Source organism: Alosa pseudoharengus, unplaced genomic scaffold, assembly GCF_046254945.1.
Source record: "Alosa pseudoharengus isolate Yale_2024_CS ecotype anadromous, Long Island Sound unplaced genomic scaffold, YU_APseudo_1.1 YU_APseudo_1.1_scf_6, whole genome shotgun sequence".
Taxonomy (NCBI): Eukaryota; Metazoa; Chordata; class Actinopteri; order Clupeiformes; family Clupeidae; genus Alosa; species Alosa pseudoharengus.
In genome coordinates, this window is record NW_027468848.1 from 20,392,004 (window position 1) to 20,410,866 (window position 18,863).

Here is an 18,863-nt window from a genome sequence, read left to right on the forward strand (position 1 = left end):
GTGATTTTTACATCACATCCCGCTTCCGGCCACTAGAGAAGGGGGTGCAATACAATCTCTCGAGTAGAGCTTGAATAGCTCACTAACTATGAAACAAGACTCCCTCGGCTGGTCATGGACGTTGAATGCAGGGAAATGCAGTGAAACATTTTTGGCATCCCAAGCAGTACTTCTTTCTCACACGCAATAGCTCCCTCTCTCTCTCAAACATACATCGGCTATAGGCCTACATGTAGGCCTACACGCACATGATACGCACATACACACACACACACACACACACACACACAGCATATACTGTAGAGGTTTGTTTGAATAACATGTAGGTCTAGACAGGGTAAGAGACTAAATCCAGAGCTGGATTAATATTTCATGTGCATGCCGTGGCTACCTATAGGCCATGTCTGCAACTAAATGTCAGCTTTTTAAAGTGACCATATCAGCTCAGTTCAGGTGTATTTCTTATTGTTGTTTTAGATGAATGGTATATAATATTATTTTACACAGTTTCCTAATGATTTTGTTCATTCATTCTTGATGATGATATCTGTATGTAATTTGGAACTGTTCTAATTTAAATTGTACCATTTTTCTTCTACTTATCACTACTGATCATTCTACATAGAGATTTAAAGGCATCACTGTCAATTGAAATTTTATCCAGATTTTAAAAAAATCCCTAAAGACCCTCTAGTCTGATATCTAACTTTCACTAACCATATCAAAGCAATCACCAAAACAGCCTTCATATCATCTATGAATATAGCCAGAATTAAAGACCCACCCTTAGTGTCCCAGGAAGACCAAGATAATCATATCCATTCTTTACACTCCAATCTTTACACAGGTTTCCAGATTGAGATAGAATAGATTAGAGTAGAAACAAAGTGCTGCTACTAAGCCACTGAAGGAATGGGCTCAGAATATGTCTCCCATGTTCAAAGAATATAAACCAAGTAGGTCTCCGATCCATGGGCTCAGGCTGACTAGTAGATGCAGTGTCCACATGGTGAAACTCCATTTAGCATAACCTTATTTTTAAATCCATTTTCGAACATTCTAAAACATTTTTTACAGTATGTGCCTATGATTTAGGTACAAACATTGCTCTTTATTGTAATCATACTGCAATTTTGTTATTTATTTTTTCTATATATATATATATATTTAGTTTTATTGATGTAAGCATGTTGAATTGCCTCTCGGTATGGCATGCATTATAAAGCTTGTCTTGCCTGCTCTCACATAATTGTTGTTCAATTCTCAAGACAAACCACATTATGCCCAGCAGGGGGAAGCAGTCACCCTCTGTGCTAAAACTCACTTGCTTCTCTGCCCTGAAATGAAATAGATTCAAATCTTTTAGATCCACTAGGGGCATTAGTCCTTGATTCTGGTGTTGTTATTTGTCATAACAGTCATTCACATGCCCCCCTGCTTTCATGCTCCTGAAAAAGCATTGTTGATTGGCTGGCATAGTGACAATTTGTGACAATTCACAGTCAGGACAGTGACAACCCAGCAAGTGTCATAGGTTATATTAAAAGACTGCATCTTTAACTGGAATTTTCCATAATATGACACATATCCTCTTCTCATATTGCAAAAAAATATACAGTGCAACCGGAAAGTTTTCAGACCTTTTTAAATTGTCCACAGTTTGTTTTGTTTCGGACTCATCTTAAAATGGATTCAACTATTTGTTTTCCTCATCAATCTGCACACAATACCGCAACACTCCACAAAAAAACAGGTGTTTGGAGTGTTTTGTGAATTTATATTTATAATTTAATTTACACAAGTATTCAGACCCTTTGTTATGACACTTAAAATTGAGCTCTGGTGCATCCTGCTTTCATCAATGGTCCTTGAGCACCAATGGTCCTTGAGACCATTCCATCAATGGTCCTTTCATCAATGGTCCTTGTCCTCTATAACTTGATTGGAGTCCACTTGTGCCTAAATTAATTTATTGGACATTATTAGGAGAGACACACATCTCTTTATATAATGGTCTCTCGGATGATGGTGTATGTCAGAGTGAAAACCAAGCCACAGTAGTTTCCATCATTCTCAAATGGAAAAGTTTGGAACAACCAACAGTCTTCCTAGATCTGGCCTCTCAGCCAAACTGAGTAATCCGGGACAAAGGGCCTTGGTCAGACAGGTAACCAAGGATCCAATGGTCACTATGAATAAGATCCAGAGTTCCTTTGAGAGGATGAGAGAAGCGTAAATAAGGACAAACATCTGTGGATGTCACTCTGGATGTCATTCATAGTGACCACGCGAAGTGCCTGTAGGCCTATTTTTTGAAACATTCGGATGTTTGGCATTACATTTGTCAAGTCTTTGTCTTTGACAGGGGTGCTTGGTTTCCATGTAACATTTTAGTTTTGATTTTAGGTTTCATGCTCTCATGTGCCAGCAATTGACTGCATATCACACACTAGTTCCTGTCCGATTTTGTCCTCAATTTAAGTGAATCCATATCCTACTTCATATATTCAGGGTCGTAGCCTACTTGTGTTTACTGGTGAAATTATGTCTAACACAGACATGGGCAGTATTTTAATTTTATGTATTTTAAATATGTATTTAATTACTTTAGCATATTTTGTAATTTGTATTTTGCAGGATTGGAACAAATTTAATGTAGTTTGTCACAAAATACTATGAGGGATTGTATTTAGAGTATTTCCAATATTTAGATACTTAAGAAAAAGTTTTTTTTTTTCTTTGCTGTTTCTTGTTGCCTAGGGGTTACTCCATAAGAATATGGTGGGTGCCCGATGATATCCCTTGGGCAATTCCCTATATTCAGCTCTAAAGTTGACCTATAGCAATTTGTCCATAAAAATACTAATTTCCTTACCCCCATTTCATTAAAAGTCAACTGAGGGAGCCAAAATGGTCAACATGGGTTGTAAACCCAATTGTTTTGTTTGTGCCATCAATTTTATGGATCAATTTTCAGGCACGGCTGAAGTGCCCTTGAGCAAGGCACCTAACCCCTCACTGCTCCCCGAGCGCCGCTGTTGTTGCAGGCAGCTCACTGCGCCGGGGTTAGTGTGTGCTTCACCTCACTGTGTGTTAACTGTGTGCTGAGTGTGTTTCACTAATTCACGGATTGGGATAAATGCAGAGACCAAATTTCCCTCACGGGATCAAAAGAGTATATATACTTATACTTACTATACTTATGTCACCCTGTAGACAACTTAAAAGCATTATATCTGTCTTTTCTGTTTCATCATCCCCTTAGAACATTGAAAGTTGAAACAAATGAAAAAGTAACTAACTTCAGGAGCTTGAATTGTCAGGTGTGTCAAGTACTACACAACTAAAAATTAAAAACGATACAGATAAGATACTGAGGGAGAACATTATGACATGGACCCCACCTTTACCTTTAGTACCCTTTAGTACCTAATAGCTGATGTTCATTCACACTACAGCAGACCATTAAAACCACGTAATAATGGATTTGTCATGAGGATTTATGCAAGGGATAACATCCGCTGATGTATGCAGAAATAATGGAGGAGACGGACGCAAAGACCTCCCCGATGTAAAAAGAGTTTTCTCCATCAAGTTAATTAATTCTGTATATCAGGACACCTTACAGGATGTTATTCTGTTTGTCCCCCATGTTGGCAGTCATGTACTGTATGTGGGCAACTGGCATGCATTTATAGCACAAAAAGGGAAATGCTGTTCAGTTTAAAAAGAGGCCGACGACCTATTAAATTTGTCTTACTACATTCATTGGTTACGGAACTGATGGTGGGTTTGCTATATGTTACAGTTGATTCCACTAATGCAAAGTCTGTTTCTTGTCAGTTCAATCATCGTTTACATTGATATGGGACACTGATTCATTTTTTTTACCAGATCTACTTCATAGTGCCCCAGTATACAGAATTAATAGCCCCCTGCCAGTCAATTAGAAAATAGTATTTCTTGTCTCTTGGGGATACAATTTCAATAATATGCCTTGTTTCTTTTAAAAGTTGGTATACCATTATTATTGTGTGGGTTACTTGTATTTTAATAAAATACATTTTTCACATCAGTATTTTGTATTTTACTTTGTTACATTTTATGAGCCAGTATTTGTCTATCCTTGTCCATGGCAATGACCGACATACAAATAAAGTCTATCAAAATAAAGGGTCCAATATCTGATATGTGTGAGCATGTGTTTGATAGACAGATAGACACATGACAGGACTTGAAGGTAGATTTTATTTAGCCTGCAGCCACAGGCCTTGATGAGACTGCAGTTCCTACATGTAATGGTTCATTGTGGGTTCTCAGGAAAAGTTGAAAAGTTGCATTCTACGCCGACATTGAAAGCAATGCCACCATTTCTCAAAGGTGGTGTGTGACTAACGAAGAGTAAGACTTATTATTATCAGTGTCGTCATGCTCATTAACAGAAAGTTCTCTCTCATTCTCTCTAATTTAATTTAATTATATCTATATGAAATACTTCTACTAAACTATTACTATTATTACTAATTATTGTTATAACATCCTTCTTTCATACTATACTGTATGTCAGTCAAATCATAAAGTGAGAAAGTTATCACTGAACTATTAAACCTTTTAAGGCTTAGTCATTTCCTTTTTGGCAATATGTTTGCTGCACAATACTGGGCATGTGGGGCCAGCCGTGGCCTACAGTAGGAACGGCTGAAGTGCCCTTGAGCAAGGCACCTAACCCCTCACTGCTCCCCGAGCGCCGCTGTAGCCAGCAGCTCAGTGTGTAGTATACGTAGTGTGTAGTACTGAATAGTGTGTACTGCGTAGTGTGTGCTTCACCTCACTGTGTGTTCACTATGTGCTGAGTGTGTTTCACAAATTCACAGATTGGGATAAATGCAGAGACCAACTTTCCCTCATGGAATCAAAAGAGTATATTTACTTATACTTATACTTATACTTATACTTATACTATGTGTGTGTGATTACCTCTGCCATCAAACCCCCACTAATTAGGAAGTTGGCCCTAATATGCAGCCTTAAAGAAGTAATTATTGTTTGTATATCACAATTTAAACAAACTATATCTTAACTTTTGATGACTCATTTATAAAGGTACAATGCCACAAATGCCCACTGCTTACATTATCTGAACAATTATTTGAAAAATACTGACAAAACATTTAGCATATGTCAACAAATCAGATTACTTCACAGATAACATGGAGGAGTTGATGTTAGTGTTACATATACAGTACAGTTTATTCACATAGCTCTCTGTAATGTCTCTGTGTCACATCAATGTTCAGTAGGCCTCTTTTTCAGTGAGGTGTGGAGTTCGCCCTCCCCTCACCTTTCAGGGTGTGGCGCTCTTGTGTCAGTACACACAATAGCAGGGTAATACTCTCGTAATATAGACAGTATATATATTTGGTACAAGTTCAACTTTTTATTCAATCCCCAGCTGTCATTTTCAAATGTGTACACGTGGCTATAAGGTAATTGACTTGAACACACTTGCAGCTTGTTTATGGTGTTTTCACTCTGTGTGGGTAGCTGAGGAAACATTAAGGAAAGTTAGAGCAGGTCTGTTTGTGTATGTGTATCCATTCTGCAACACAGCTGTAATGGTTGCGTGTGTGGGACTGTTGAAAGTTCCGGCACTTCCACAGGTGGCATAAGAGCTGTTTGCTTTAAAAAGCTTTAAAAACACAGTCGAAATCTTTCATCTGGGGGGAAGGATATGATGTCAGAACGGAACTCTGGATGAAAAGCAGGGCCTGTATACAAACATATAGATCGATAGGAAGTTTACGTGGTTGACCTTGATCACTGATTGCAGTTGTACACTGAAGATTTCCTTTTCAGTGTGAAATAGCCATAGTTTGAGTCACATTTAGTCTTATACACAATTAGTCTTCATCATGCCAGTCTTCACTAGATGCTTAAATCCAGTGGTGGGAAAGTCCGGCTTCAGAAAGTAAAAGTCACATACATTAATCTGTGCCAATCATTCACTTAAACCAGCTGATTCTAATTAGCACAACTCTTCAGCCAGGTAGAGCAGCTAATTAGTGAAATCACCTGTGTTAAGTGCACAGGTAGAACCTATGGTTGGACTTTTACTTTCTGTAGCTGGACTTTTTCCACCTCTGCTTAAATCAGTCGTACCAACTTGAGAGTATGAGAATTTCCATAAAATCTATTTTTTCTTCTGTTAAGTCACAAATTTGCCACATCGTCCCTCAGAGGAAATAGTCAAGTCGGGGGTTAAAGGTGACAGGAAGTCTCTACGGTCAGTCTTTACGGTCAATCCATCCCAAAAGATTTGTAATGCTATCTATAGGGTATATCACAAAATAAAGTCTCCCAAATAATTGTGCTTTCCCCAAACTTTATTTGAATTCATTAGACAAAAGTAAAATAAAAAGTTATTAGGAATTAAACGCAGCTTGTCAGAGTAGGCCTATAGCTGCTTCAAATTGAGGAACAGAAACTTCCACCATTGACCAATTCAGCTTAGCATGTGTGTGATTACCAAACTCAAACCAGCGTTTCCTTTCTGCTGAAGTATTACTTGAATGAAAGTCATCATCTCGAATACCATTGAAGTCCTGGGTGAATTATCCACTTTAGTCACAGGTGGCACGCCTAGGCAAACTGGGCGTGTTCGGTTTGGAGATGCCAACAGAAATATTCAGGTTGAAAATAATTTCTGAAAGAACAATGAAACGGAACTGAGACAGCATTCCAAACCTCTGCTAGTTGTTTAGTCAACTGTCATTCTATATTTGAAATGTCAACATGTTCACAGAGAACCTTTTTCCTTTTTCATACCAGTGATACTTTAAAGCAAACCATGCCTCTCTCTGGATCTCTAGAAACATGCTTTGTCATGTAATTTAATTTTTTTTTTGAAGAAACCAAATGTGAAGGTGAAACTCGCCCACCTCTCTCAGTGTCTCACACCTACTTCCTCTGCCTGCAATGTAAACGTCAACATGCTTCACATAGTTGGCAACACCATTCACACACATTTTATTCATAGCATAAATTCCATCTCACATTCCATTCTAAATTAAGTTAGTCCCTGTGAGAACTGCATGTGACACATTCACAAAGAAAAAGGTGTGCCATTTTTTGCTGAACGCAGCACTTATAAAAAGAGAAAGGTCGTTACTCATCACAACTTGCACTAAACTATTTCAACTGAAGGATACACAACCCCCAACAGCTTGCATTCATGATGACATTGCAAGAAATATCAGTCTTACAGGTAAAAAGTATGACAACACTAGAACAAAGGCACAGAGGATACATGTGGCACTGAACAATGTATGCCCTTCTTTATTATCTCCCTATAATAAGAATGTTGGTCATCTGTCAATGCAGGGCCTTTGGAATCGCCCTGCACCGCCCCACCCAACTTCATTTCACAGATAATATAAATTGAGTATTACACTACTTGCAGTGCAATAGCATTATGTTTTCAAAAGTAATTTCTTAAAGGCTTGTAACTGTTTTATAATATAATCTTCTTTATTGTTCACAGATGTGGAAATGTGTCTTAAGCTTCACAGGTTAGTTAAAAGACACAAATGGACACAATAAATACTCTGTAAATTCAGTATTAAATAACACACATACACCATACAGGCAGCAGGAATAAATGGACATAACTAAGTGTATCCCAGAGGGCATGTTCACCAAGCATATTCAGACCTCACAGCCTCAGCAAGCATGCTTTGTTTTGATGGCGGTCACTTGCGGCGGTGTTTTGCTTAGAGGGCACGTCTTGCTTAGCCAAGTCACCGCAGTCCTTGGAGTTAGCCATGTGATCCTGCAGATTCCCCTCCGCCGCACTCATCTTCCTTCTTCCTTCCTCTTCCAGCTGCATTCTTTTCACTCTTCAGCCTCCCCTTGTAGAAACTGTTTTGGACATTAAACAGATCAAAGAAGGTGACTGTTTAGTGCACTTGAGAGCTCATTTGTCAGTTGACAGTAAACTGGACAAAAAATAGTTGATGGGGGACCAGTCAAAGACATGTAGCTATAAATAGGCAGAAAATAGTAACTATATGAGCATGAAACAACAACATTCAACATTCCACAAGACTTCTGTTGAAGTGACAGTGGAATGTGACACACTCTCAATAAGCTATTCTTTTCCCCACTCCATCTCTGTTTTGCGCTTTCTGTGTTGCCAAGTACCTGTACACAAGTTCAGACAGTTTCCCATCAGTAAAATGAAAAAGAAAATGGTTGATGGGGGCCCAGTCAAAGACATGTTACTAAACATAGTAAGGAAACTATGCTTCAAAATTCAAAAAACTAAATTCTTCAGTGCTAAGAGATAATGAAGATTTGATATTCTTTGTAGCAGCCTTTGTTTCTCTCTCTATCTTTGTGATGTGCTTTATGTCTACACAAGTTTGTACAGATTGCCATCAGTAAAATGAAAAAGGGAATGGTGATGGGGAAAAGTCAAGACTTAAATAAATTATAAATTTGCAACTACCAGTAAATCATCTTATCCTCAAAGATTAACTATATTCCTAAGTAGGAGTTCTTCAAACTCTATCAGCCATTTCTGTCTAAATCTTTGTGATGAGCTTTCTGTCTGCACAAGTTTGTACCGATTGCCATCAGTAAAATGGAAAAGAGAATGGTTGATGGGGGGAAATCAAAATACATGTTGCTGTGAAAGAAAAATAACTAAAGCTTTAAAGATGAACAATACTACAGAGTTTCAGTCTGCCTTTCACTCACTCTCTTTATTATGTTTCTGCACGAGTTTGAACAGGTTGCCTTTTCTGCCTCATTTCTCCTGTATGGGCCAGATCATCAAATCTCCCGTTCATCTTGTTGCCCAATCACATGTGTGTTCCTCCGTCTCTGTCTCTCCCCCCCCCCCCCCCTCCTTCATACCCCTCCCCTCCCGCACTGCTATAGCCTCTCCTCCAGTTTCATCAGCGCAGCTTCTGGTTGACTCACTGCTCAGGAATGCCCGACCAACTGTGAAGATTCGAGTGGTAGGAGGAGGGAGTTTCAATGTGTGTTTCTATGTGTGTCTGTGTGTGTGTGTGTGTGTGTGTGTGTGTGTGTGTGTGTGTGTGTGTGTGTGTGTGTGTGTGTGTGTGTGTGAGGCCTCTGTTGTGTTGCGTGTGCGTGTTTGTCAAGTGGCCTCTCCTACCTATCCGGTTTGAGTCGGCTGAAGTGTAAACCAACCGCTGCATGCAGGAGGAAGTAAGTGTGGTCGGGAGTTTCCACCCTTGGTGTAGCTTCCTCCCTTGGAACTGTGGCCTGAGGCACCACCATCCCAGGCCTGCCCACTGTTGGGGAAGAATGAAAGATATCAAATGCAGGCTAAACAATCACATGGGGAAGATAAACAGTGACAAACAGCACTAACACGTGTCAGCCCCTCATGCTCTTCTCTGTGTGGCACCCACACACACATACAGGCCTTTGGATAAGTTTGGAAAGATATTGCATTTAATGTTGTTGTTGTTTTTTATCCCTAAAGGCAAGAATGAATGTCATTGTTATGCAGTACCAAGATTATATTTAAAGGAACAAAAACAAAAGATGTAAAATGCATTACAATATAAATAATTTTACTTCCAATGTTTTTGTAAAATAACATTGTCTCTTCCCAGGTCAGTTGAGTTAAATAACAAGAAAACACTTGGACGCCAAATAAACCTAAATATTGAAAATTTAGAGAACTGTGTATAAACAATGCAAACATAGATTTGTAACCAGCTAAGTGAGATAGCTCTCACAATAAAGAATCTGTCCATTAGAGTGTTTCAGTAGGCCTAAATACTTCCACAACTTTAATCTAACTGTAGCCTGCATTAGGAGCTGTTTGTTGATTTGGGGAGGGGGGCTTTTACTTTGACAGTGATATGGATGATATGATATGGATGAATAAAGTCTCGTGTCCGTGGCAAAGTATCGTTTGATCTCTTTTGTCATTCACTAACATAAGGCAACACCTGTGCTTTTGCCAGTCGTCGCTGGTAGAATACTTGTCCTCAGTTCAGCAACGAAGCAAAGCATCTCGTTTAGGACGACTACTGTGGTGGTTTAGAGCTTTCACACAGGTATGCTATTTATGTTTGAGCAGACATAGAATTGTATTGTAGCTGTGGTAGTCAAGTGCCTAACCTAACGAATGCTTTTAGACTGGGCGCAGTAACTTTGATGGACAAGGGATATGCCAAACGAACACTGGAGGTTCCTTGCTGTGTCCATTATTAGGTATGACCTCCCGTTTTGTTCACTAAGTGCACTAACTAACATCAGTTCAGTCGTAACAACTGCTACTTTTTAACAACTGTTACAGTGCGAGCTGCATCCACACGGAGGTTGGACTGCTTTACGCAGGGGTTCGGGAGTTTGTCAACAGCGTGGAGCAGGTACAAACATTTGAAGTTTAGGCTACACTTACTGCATTCATAGTGCATGGTTGTACTAACTATGGTTGTATCTGTTTTAGGAACGACTGTGTTGGTAGTGATAATAGCCACTGTTTTCTCTTGGTTTATTTTCGTTCTGTTCGTTTCTTTTACTGAATGCCACACTGATTTTGTCCACACTGGTGTTTGAAGGCCTATTGGCTCGTTGCAAAGGATTGCACTGTAGGCTACATTGAAACTAAACATTGAAATCATAGATTAACCATAAGTATTTCCATACGGGAGACTGTTACTCCGGTGGCATAGGGGCCTATGCTTCCGGCTGTATTGGTTCATAGAGTTACTGACGGCTATTTCCTGACTTCGCACATACACAATTTCCATACGGGAGACAGGGGCGCAGCTACCCATTTTTTGAGGGGTATGCAACAACAAATTGGCGCCCACCCCAAAAAAACAAAAACAAAACACAATCAACTAAAGTAAAACAAAAGGCCAATAATTTACACTATTAGTTAAATTATTATTTTTTTTAAAGAAATTCTGCCAATTTGAACTTGAAGTATTGTTAAATGGTGCATTGTCATTTTACGAGAGTCTAAACGGTTCTCATAACGTTATTTTGCCAGTTGTTGCTCATGAAGGATAAGGCTGATCCAACTCTAGCCTTTGTTTGCCACATTATCAGCACAATATTAAGCTAATAATATTAGGATTGTTAGGAAATGGAAATATGAGTTGTTGCTAGAGTGACATTTCTGTTTGCAGTTTGCCATTAAAAGTTCAGTATGAGCATGGTAGCCATGCTGTCTTCATTGAATAGGTTATGTTTCAATCGGCATATGCTTAGCAAACGCTAGTCTGTTAACATGAATATTTGCAAGCCTCCAAGCACAGACGTCACACTTTAAATCCTACCTGTTGCTTTTCACCATCCACTTATTTAACTACTGTCGCATCCCTTGACATGCCATCTCATTTTCCCTCTTTCTTTTTCTATGTTTAGCCCCCGACAGCTTTTTTTGCTGTATCCATCTTTTTCCATAGATGGCAACTCACTACTCCCTGCTCACTCAGCGCTCACCTTAAATCTTATGAGATAAGGCGCCTACTCTAGCCTGTTAGTCCTCTAAAATGTTATTTAACATTGAGGAAATGCAGAAATGATTTAGAAACGTATAACAGTAGTTACATATAGAATATACCAAATATTTTATTATTATTATCATTATTATTATTATTATTATTATTATTATTTTTACCACCGCTTTGGCGCCCCCACGGTGCTGCGCCCCTATGCGCCGCATATAGCGCATACCCACTTTTTGCGCCACTGACGGGAGACTGTTACTCCGGGGCATAGTGACCTAGGCTATGCTTTCGGCTGTATTAGTTCATAGACAGCTGCTTGGTGCATTCACACGGTATTTCCATACGGGAGACTGTTTCTCCGGGGGCATATAGGGTCTATGCTCACGGCGGTATTAGTTCATAGATTTACTAACGGGTTTAATCATTGACTTAGCGCATCCATACTGGAAACTGGTAGGCTACTCCTGAGCCATAGGGGTCTATGACTCGGGTTGTATAGGTTGAATTAGATTTGCTATAACTCTGTAGGCCTACTTAGTAAACTTACACTCAGGGATGGATTACTGCACGGGCCTACCGGGCCCAGGCCCAAAGGGTCAGGGGGCCCTGAAGCCCAAGCCTTTGCATGGAATCATTGCCTCAATATCAATAAATCAGGATGTAGGCTATGAATCTGATAGCCTGGCTAGCGCCACCACTTCTCAATGAGACGTGGTCTGGAAACCAAACGTTCATTTTCTCGTATTTGAAAAAAAAGCCCAGATCCGTTTATTGGGTGCCACGGATGTCTATCAAATGCGTCTGTGCATAGCTCATCATCGTCTTGCTTTCCCCCTTGTTCTGTGATTGGTCCCCTATCTGAGGCGAAAATTTGCTCCATGGTCTCCAGGCTGCCTTAGCAGCGTGAATCAAATTGCGCGCAAGGCAGCATGGGAACACCCAGGCTATGAATCTGATTGAATTTAGTATTGGCCATCCCCAAAATGCATCAGAATACAGGAAATCACATCAGAAAAAGTAAAACAATTCTGGGGGAGTACCCCCAAACCACGCCTCCCACATATATGACAATAAGTGGGGGGCCCTTAATACATCTGGGCCCAGAGGCCCGACATAATCCGCCCATGCTTACACTGAGCATTTAGCAGACTCTTAAAGTATCTGTACAAGTGTTTGCTGTGGTCACCTTTGTTTGCTCAGCTTGTAGTGCACCTTACCTTGGCTCAGGCCATTTTTTGCTGTGCTGTAAATCATACATTTCCCTTTCTTTTGTTTTCTTTTGTGTCCTGTGTGCCACTATTTATTGTGAGGAGACCCCGTCCTGGTTGATCTTTGTGGAGGCTCTTTGTAAACTTGAAGCCTATATTAAGTGCCCTACCAAACTGTCATCATTGTTTTTTAAAGACTTTTATGTATACAGAACTTTTAGGATATTGAATTAATACATTTTGAATGTTATTAGTCTTGTTCTAGAGACTGCTTGTGACAAACTTGACAATTTGGAAAATAAATATATTTTTGTATCAGTCTCAACTCGTTTCCTGCGTGCTTTGGTTATTCTTAGCTGTAGGTCACATAACTGTAAATTAACAGTTTGATCTAACTGTGCTCTACATTACGTCCTGAATAACTACATTGTGACAATATTGGTGTGTATTATTGTGCCATTATTGTCCAACAGCAACAGCGTTTTCCCACAGGCCATCAGGCTGCTCAACTCACTCAAGAAAATATCATGAACACCTTGCACTTTCCCTCATTTCAGCACTTTGCACTATTCCTTCATTAACCTCATAATTTATATCTCTGACACACTGTGCACATTTTTTACTTAACTTGTGCAATACCTTGTCCAGTCTGTCTCTACTATTTGTCTGCATGTAAGCCGTAATACCAAATGTCTGTCTTTGTTGTGATTTGTGTGTACCTCTCTGCGCACTACCTCTTTTTGTTAAGTGTTGTTACAAACCAGCACATGGAGTGTGGAGAAACACAATTCCTGTCCACTGTGCAACAGCTTCTTGCATGGTTGATTGACAATAAAGATCACTTTGGCAATTATGTGTTCCTCTGAGATCCAGATCCAGTTAAGTCAGAAAGGACTTTGTCACTTTTCCTGCCCTGGGTACACAGCTCATCATGCAGAGTAGTGCATGGCCAAAGCACCTATTTAATTCCTGCTATTATTTACCTGAGTGTAGGTGTCTTGAGTTTTATTATTAATATCCAATGCCATGACATTTTATGTGATTGCTAAGAAATTGTTGCTCCTCGCCAGTATAATATTATCCAGAATCTGTGACAATATCCATATGTTTCCAAACTACCAAAAATTCCACCAACCAAGTATTTGTGAAAATAAGTCTCACTATTGGCATCTCAACAGCTATGCCATCACTTTTGATCCCAAGGATTCCTAGTTATCTAAATTGAGTGGTTCTGTGACAAACAGTTATGTCTAAATTATCAGGTTTCAAATTGTTTTATCTGACATCCTGTTGACAATTTGTAAGTCTAATGATCTAAACATTTATTCATAACTGTATTGTCAAGACAAACTGAATAGAATAGAACAGAATATACCTGGTTGATTGTTTGTAATTGACTTTTTTGCTATTTTTGTATGTTTGATGCTATTTTGAAACCAGAAAACACAGAGACCAAAAAGTAGTTTTTACATATTTAATTCATATTACGTTAATAATTGTTCACAAATAAATAAGCACAAAATATTAAATAAATAACATTAAAATAACATATTAAATAAATAACTAAAACAACTTCACAAAAAATAATAATACAATATTAGTGTTCAATTCAAGTAGTGTCAGTTAAAAGTAAATACACACACAAACGTCAAACATGACATCATCAAGCAGGTTTCAGGAGTTATGCAAGTACCTAGACTAAGGTCTACTCGTAAGGCTCTGTTATTTCACAACTGTCATTTCTACCTTCAAAGCAATTTCAAGTATGTATAAGCCGTTCAAGTGTCATTTTAAGGTAACGTCAGCAATCAGTGCCAGTCCCTTCAGTGTCCCTTCAATTTGTGTGTGTAGATCTATGATCCACTCAGGCCATGGCCATCAAAGTGCTTCTTTTGTCTGCCCTTCACGGCGGGCACAAGCCCTCTCTCTGTTCGGTCTCTCAACCGGGTGAGGCAGTTGTAGTTTGTTCTGTGTTGGGTCTCGGCGACTCAAGTGTCAGTTCTTTTTAGTTGTCGCTTCCCAGTGTGTGGTGAACTGTATATAGCAGAGCGACGACGTAGCCATTGTTTGTGTTTTGCCCTGGCGAGCACTTGATTTCTTCCATGCAGCTGGGGCAAGTGGTGTTCAGCAGCGTGCCCCATGTGTTCTGTTCGCTGGAAAGACGTTCCTGCTCGTTCTCTGGAGACTCAACCGAGTCGCTCCTCATCTGGCGCGCCTGCTCCTCTGCGGACTGGAACGACAGGACCTGGTACTGGCCGAAGGGTGTCTCTTCGCACGATGAGTCCAGAACGGCACTCTCGGTCTGCGTGTCAATGACACCCTCCTCGGTCCAGATCTGTAGGAACACCACCAGGCACAGAATCACCAGCCAGCGCTTGGCAGCACTCTTCTCGACTGGTGGAAGGTATTTACGAACGTTCGATGGGTACATGACCCGAGTGTTTTTCCTCCGCTGGCGGATAACCGCAGCGGGTCGGTGATGAACCTGAGCAGGAATCTGCTCGAAGGTGAAAATCTCTGGTTCTTTGCTCCGTGGCATTGAGGCGAAGGAAAAGTTCCCCTCGAAAAAGTTATTTGTCGGTAAAGACAATACGATGCTGTTTGATCTCGTATACATGGTAATATTCTTGTCTTTCAGTTCTCCTCGCTGTATGTGTTGTCAGCCAAGTGACTTCTTGTTAGTCAATGTGTCCGCAGGTTTATTTATATGTAGTTTTAAGCTTTTAAGAGACGCCCATAAAGAAAGCCACTCCCTTATGCGCCAACGCTATGACATTGCCCAAGGGCGAAAAGTACATTTTAAAAAATCTGTTTCCTATTAAAGTCAGCACTTCTCACAGCATGAGCGCTGAAATGAGTAGACAGTGTGAATCAGGGGAAATATGTTATTTAAACAGTTCTAAAATAAAAATATTTTCAAATGTTTTCAATTTTGTAATTTGGTCATATTCCTGAAGTTATTTGAGACATTCTTATGTGTAGTGGGGCCCATCTATCAAAATATGTTAAACATTCAGTGTCTTATTAGAAAAAAGTATCATTATAAACTTGTGTGAATATGGCCTGAATACATGTATTTGTTAGTTTATAGTTTGGACCTTCAGAAGTAATTGTGCTCTGTGGAGTAGGTAGCTTTAAACTTGTTACTATTTCTTGTAAAAAAATACATTTAACACTACAGTAACTAACAGCACTAAAACTCATAATCAGGCTACTCTAAAATGTAAGGCAAATATTTAATCCTTGAAGAAAAAAAATACTCTGATATGTAAGGATGGATGGCAGCTGAGTTGAGTACAGTTTAGTAAATATGATTGTTGGATATCATCTTTTTTAACTTCAATGCAGCTTCCTTTTCAGAATGCATACAGTGAGTGTAAAGTCTTTGTCAGATGCAGTAGTCCAGGACAAATTTCACTCAAATTCATGCTATCTGAATGCCTGATGACTGCATGCATGACTTTCTGGACCTCTGCAAGAAAAGGTCAGAGAGTTACTGTTTGATTAAGGGAGGGTGAGTAAATTCCTGTTACCCATTTCCATACCAAAGATAGGCAGCCCACACAGAAAGAGCACGTTTCTATTTGGCTGGACATTTGAGGGATAGTGTATTTGAGTTTGAGTCTGGGGGGAGGGCACGCACTCCACGACTAGTCAGTGTGTTCCTAGTGCAAACGTGAGCAGACACTCATGAAACTCATCAAAAGGATTCTGTCTGTGTGAAGTCAGGGTGGGCCTTCCTGGTGACTGAGCGAGTGACTTGTTAAGTCCAATCAGACGTTGCCATTTTCCGTTTCCCATGCTCTCTCCTGTCTGGTGTCTGTTGTAAGGCAGTCTGAGAAAAGGCCACCAGGGCGTGAAAGTCATTCTCTCTCGGAATGCCTTCTCGAGGTGTGCAGTGTTTACTTTAGAATCACTGCCGGTGTGTCACCCTTCCAAAAGCACATCTTCAAAAGGAGATCCACAACAGTCAAGAAGGAGTTGGTCCCCTCGCCATTAGCCATTAGTTATGCGGTACGGTGTGTGAGAACCATGTGCATTTTTATGACTACACCCAACGGCCTGGGAACGACAGGGCAGTCTGGGAATGTGGCCAAAAAAGGAGAGTGCCTTCAAAGGCAGTCTTAAGCGCCTGCATTCTGTCAGGTGCTGTGCAACCCATGTGGCATTTGTGGTAGCATGCCAGCGCGTGTGCCTTACAGGTTTCATGCAAATCTCACAAGTATTTGGTGAGAAATAGCCACAGTTGGCATGTATAGAGTTACACCTGAGGAAGAACCTGTTTTGGGATAGAACTTAGGGGAAGACAGGAGTATGCTTGCTCTATTTCCTTATCAGTCACTGATGAAGGCCTTTCCTTACTGGATGCTGCTAGTGTATTGTTTTTGGTTTCTATAAAAAAACATTTTCATTGAACTGCTCAAAGATATTAATAGTTTGTTTTGTCAATGTCTTCTAATGCCGTCAAATGCTGACACCGTGTTGTTAGAAAACAAGACCGTATGCATTGAATGCTGCAGCGTATGGCCTCAAACGCTTCCAGGGAAACGGTGCCTGTCAGTAAATTGAGAGTGACAGCCTGAAAAGATGTGATCATTATCAGGAATCAGTGACAGCCCTTTGGAGATGTGGGTCATTGTTGTGATATAATTCCCAATCAAGTGCAGCCCTGGGATTGGTTGGCGTCTGGCACCAGAGATGGGGTGTACGTGCAGATCATCAGTGCTCTCAAAACACCATGGTATCCTTAGGGCCACCAACAGGTGGCACTCTGATCTGCATGCAGTTACAATAGTATAATACAACACACACACACACACACACACAAAAATACAAGCACATCGGCATGCACATTTTTTTACACGCATAACATTACACACATTTTTATGTACATACAAACTAAGCTAACAATACACACAGACACAAGAGACACACACACACAAAATCAAGCACATCGGCATGCACGATTTTTACACACATACAAACTAAGCTAAAAAGACACACACAGACACACACACACATACCAACAACAGCAATAGTATAAAAAAAATCAAATGAGACATTTCAAATGTATGTATTATAATGTTAAAGTTTTCTCTCCTCAGAATAGAAACATTAACCCTATTTTTAGAAACACTTTGCTAAATAACCCTCAGTTAGTTTGACAAATACCAAGGTATTGTATTTCCTTTTCATGGGAATATTTACCCTTAAGTTCAACAATGGATGTGTCAACCGGATTTATCCCTTCAGGGCGAATGACATCAAAGGCCATTGTTAGGTAGTCATTCTCACAAAACCAAGTGGACACATTTCCTTCTGTCTTAAGATTTCTCAACTATCTGAACAAAGGAATAGTTCATGCTTAACCGTTCACACACTTATGTGCATTCCATAACGTAGAGGAATATATGGATTTTAGACGGCATTGATGACGTTTTGTTAACTTTTTGTGATGTTGAATGGAGAAGGTAACCTTTTGGTTGAAAGGAACTCTACGTAGATATGGAGATATTTCCATATTATGCAATATGTATAGAGTTCTCAGTTAAAAGTAGACTGCTGGCTGATTGGGCCAGAGGTTTAACATTGTTCAACTCTTGAATTCACAGTTTGCCTAAATTAGAGAAATCTACACACGCACATAAAACACACACACACACACATAACACACACACACATAACACACATAACACACACACACATAACACACATAACACACACACACATATACACACACACACATATACATAACACATACAAAACACATACACCACCTTTTATTAAACAACTTGAAAAACCTGAAGCGAAATTATGTTTGTTTGTTGGGTCAGTTGTCTAAGGGCACATGCCTAAAGATTTTCTTTATAAATCATTATTAGTGTCTTTTCCATACCAATCACACTCGGTGTAATCCTCATCTTTGAATTACCAATTTAAATATCAATTAGTCGCTGTCCCTTTGTATGTCTACGTTGGCCAGTAGCATCTTGAAAAGAAATGCAGTGTAGTTTATAGGTGCACATGTAGTAGCTAAGATGTTGCTAAGTAAAAGAAAACAAAAACACTGTCAAGTTAGACATGATCATTAAAACGCAGTGATGAAGCAGTTGAGGTGACTCAATATTAGTGACAAACAGTGTAGCCGATA

General features: G+C 39.7%; 1 protein-coding gene across 1 annotated transcript; it reads right to left on the reverse strand.

The window, feature by feature from the left end:
- Positions 1–14,172: 14,172 nt before the first annotated feature.
- On the reverse strand, positions 14,173–15,397 carry ier3 (immediate early response 3). The gene has a single exon (XM_076269668.1). It carries the CDS (start codon positions 15,327–15,329, stop codon positions 14,718–14,720), a length of 612 nt encoding a protein of 203 aa, XP_076125783.1. The 5' UTR covers positions 15,330–15,397; the 3' UTR covers positions 14,173–14,717.
- Between the last annotated feature and the right edge of the window lie 3,466 nt (positions 15,398–18,863).

Coding starts and splice junctions, on each gene's coding strand:
- ier3 (XM_076269668.1), bottom strand. CDS start 15,329: ATGTATACGAGATCAAACAGCATCGTATTGTCTTTACCGACAAATAAC.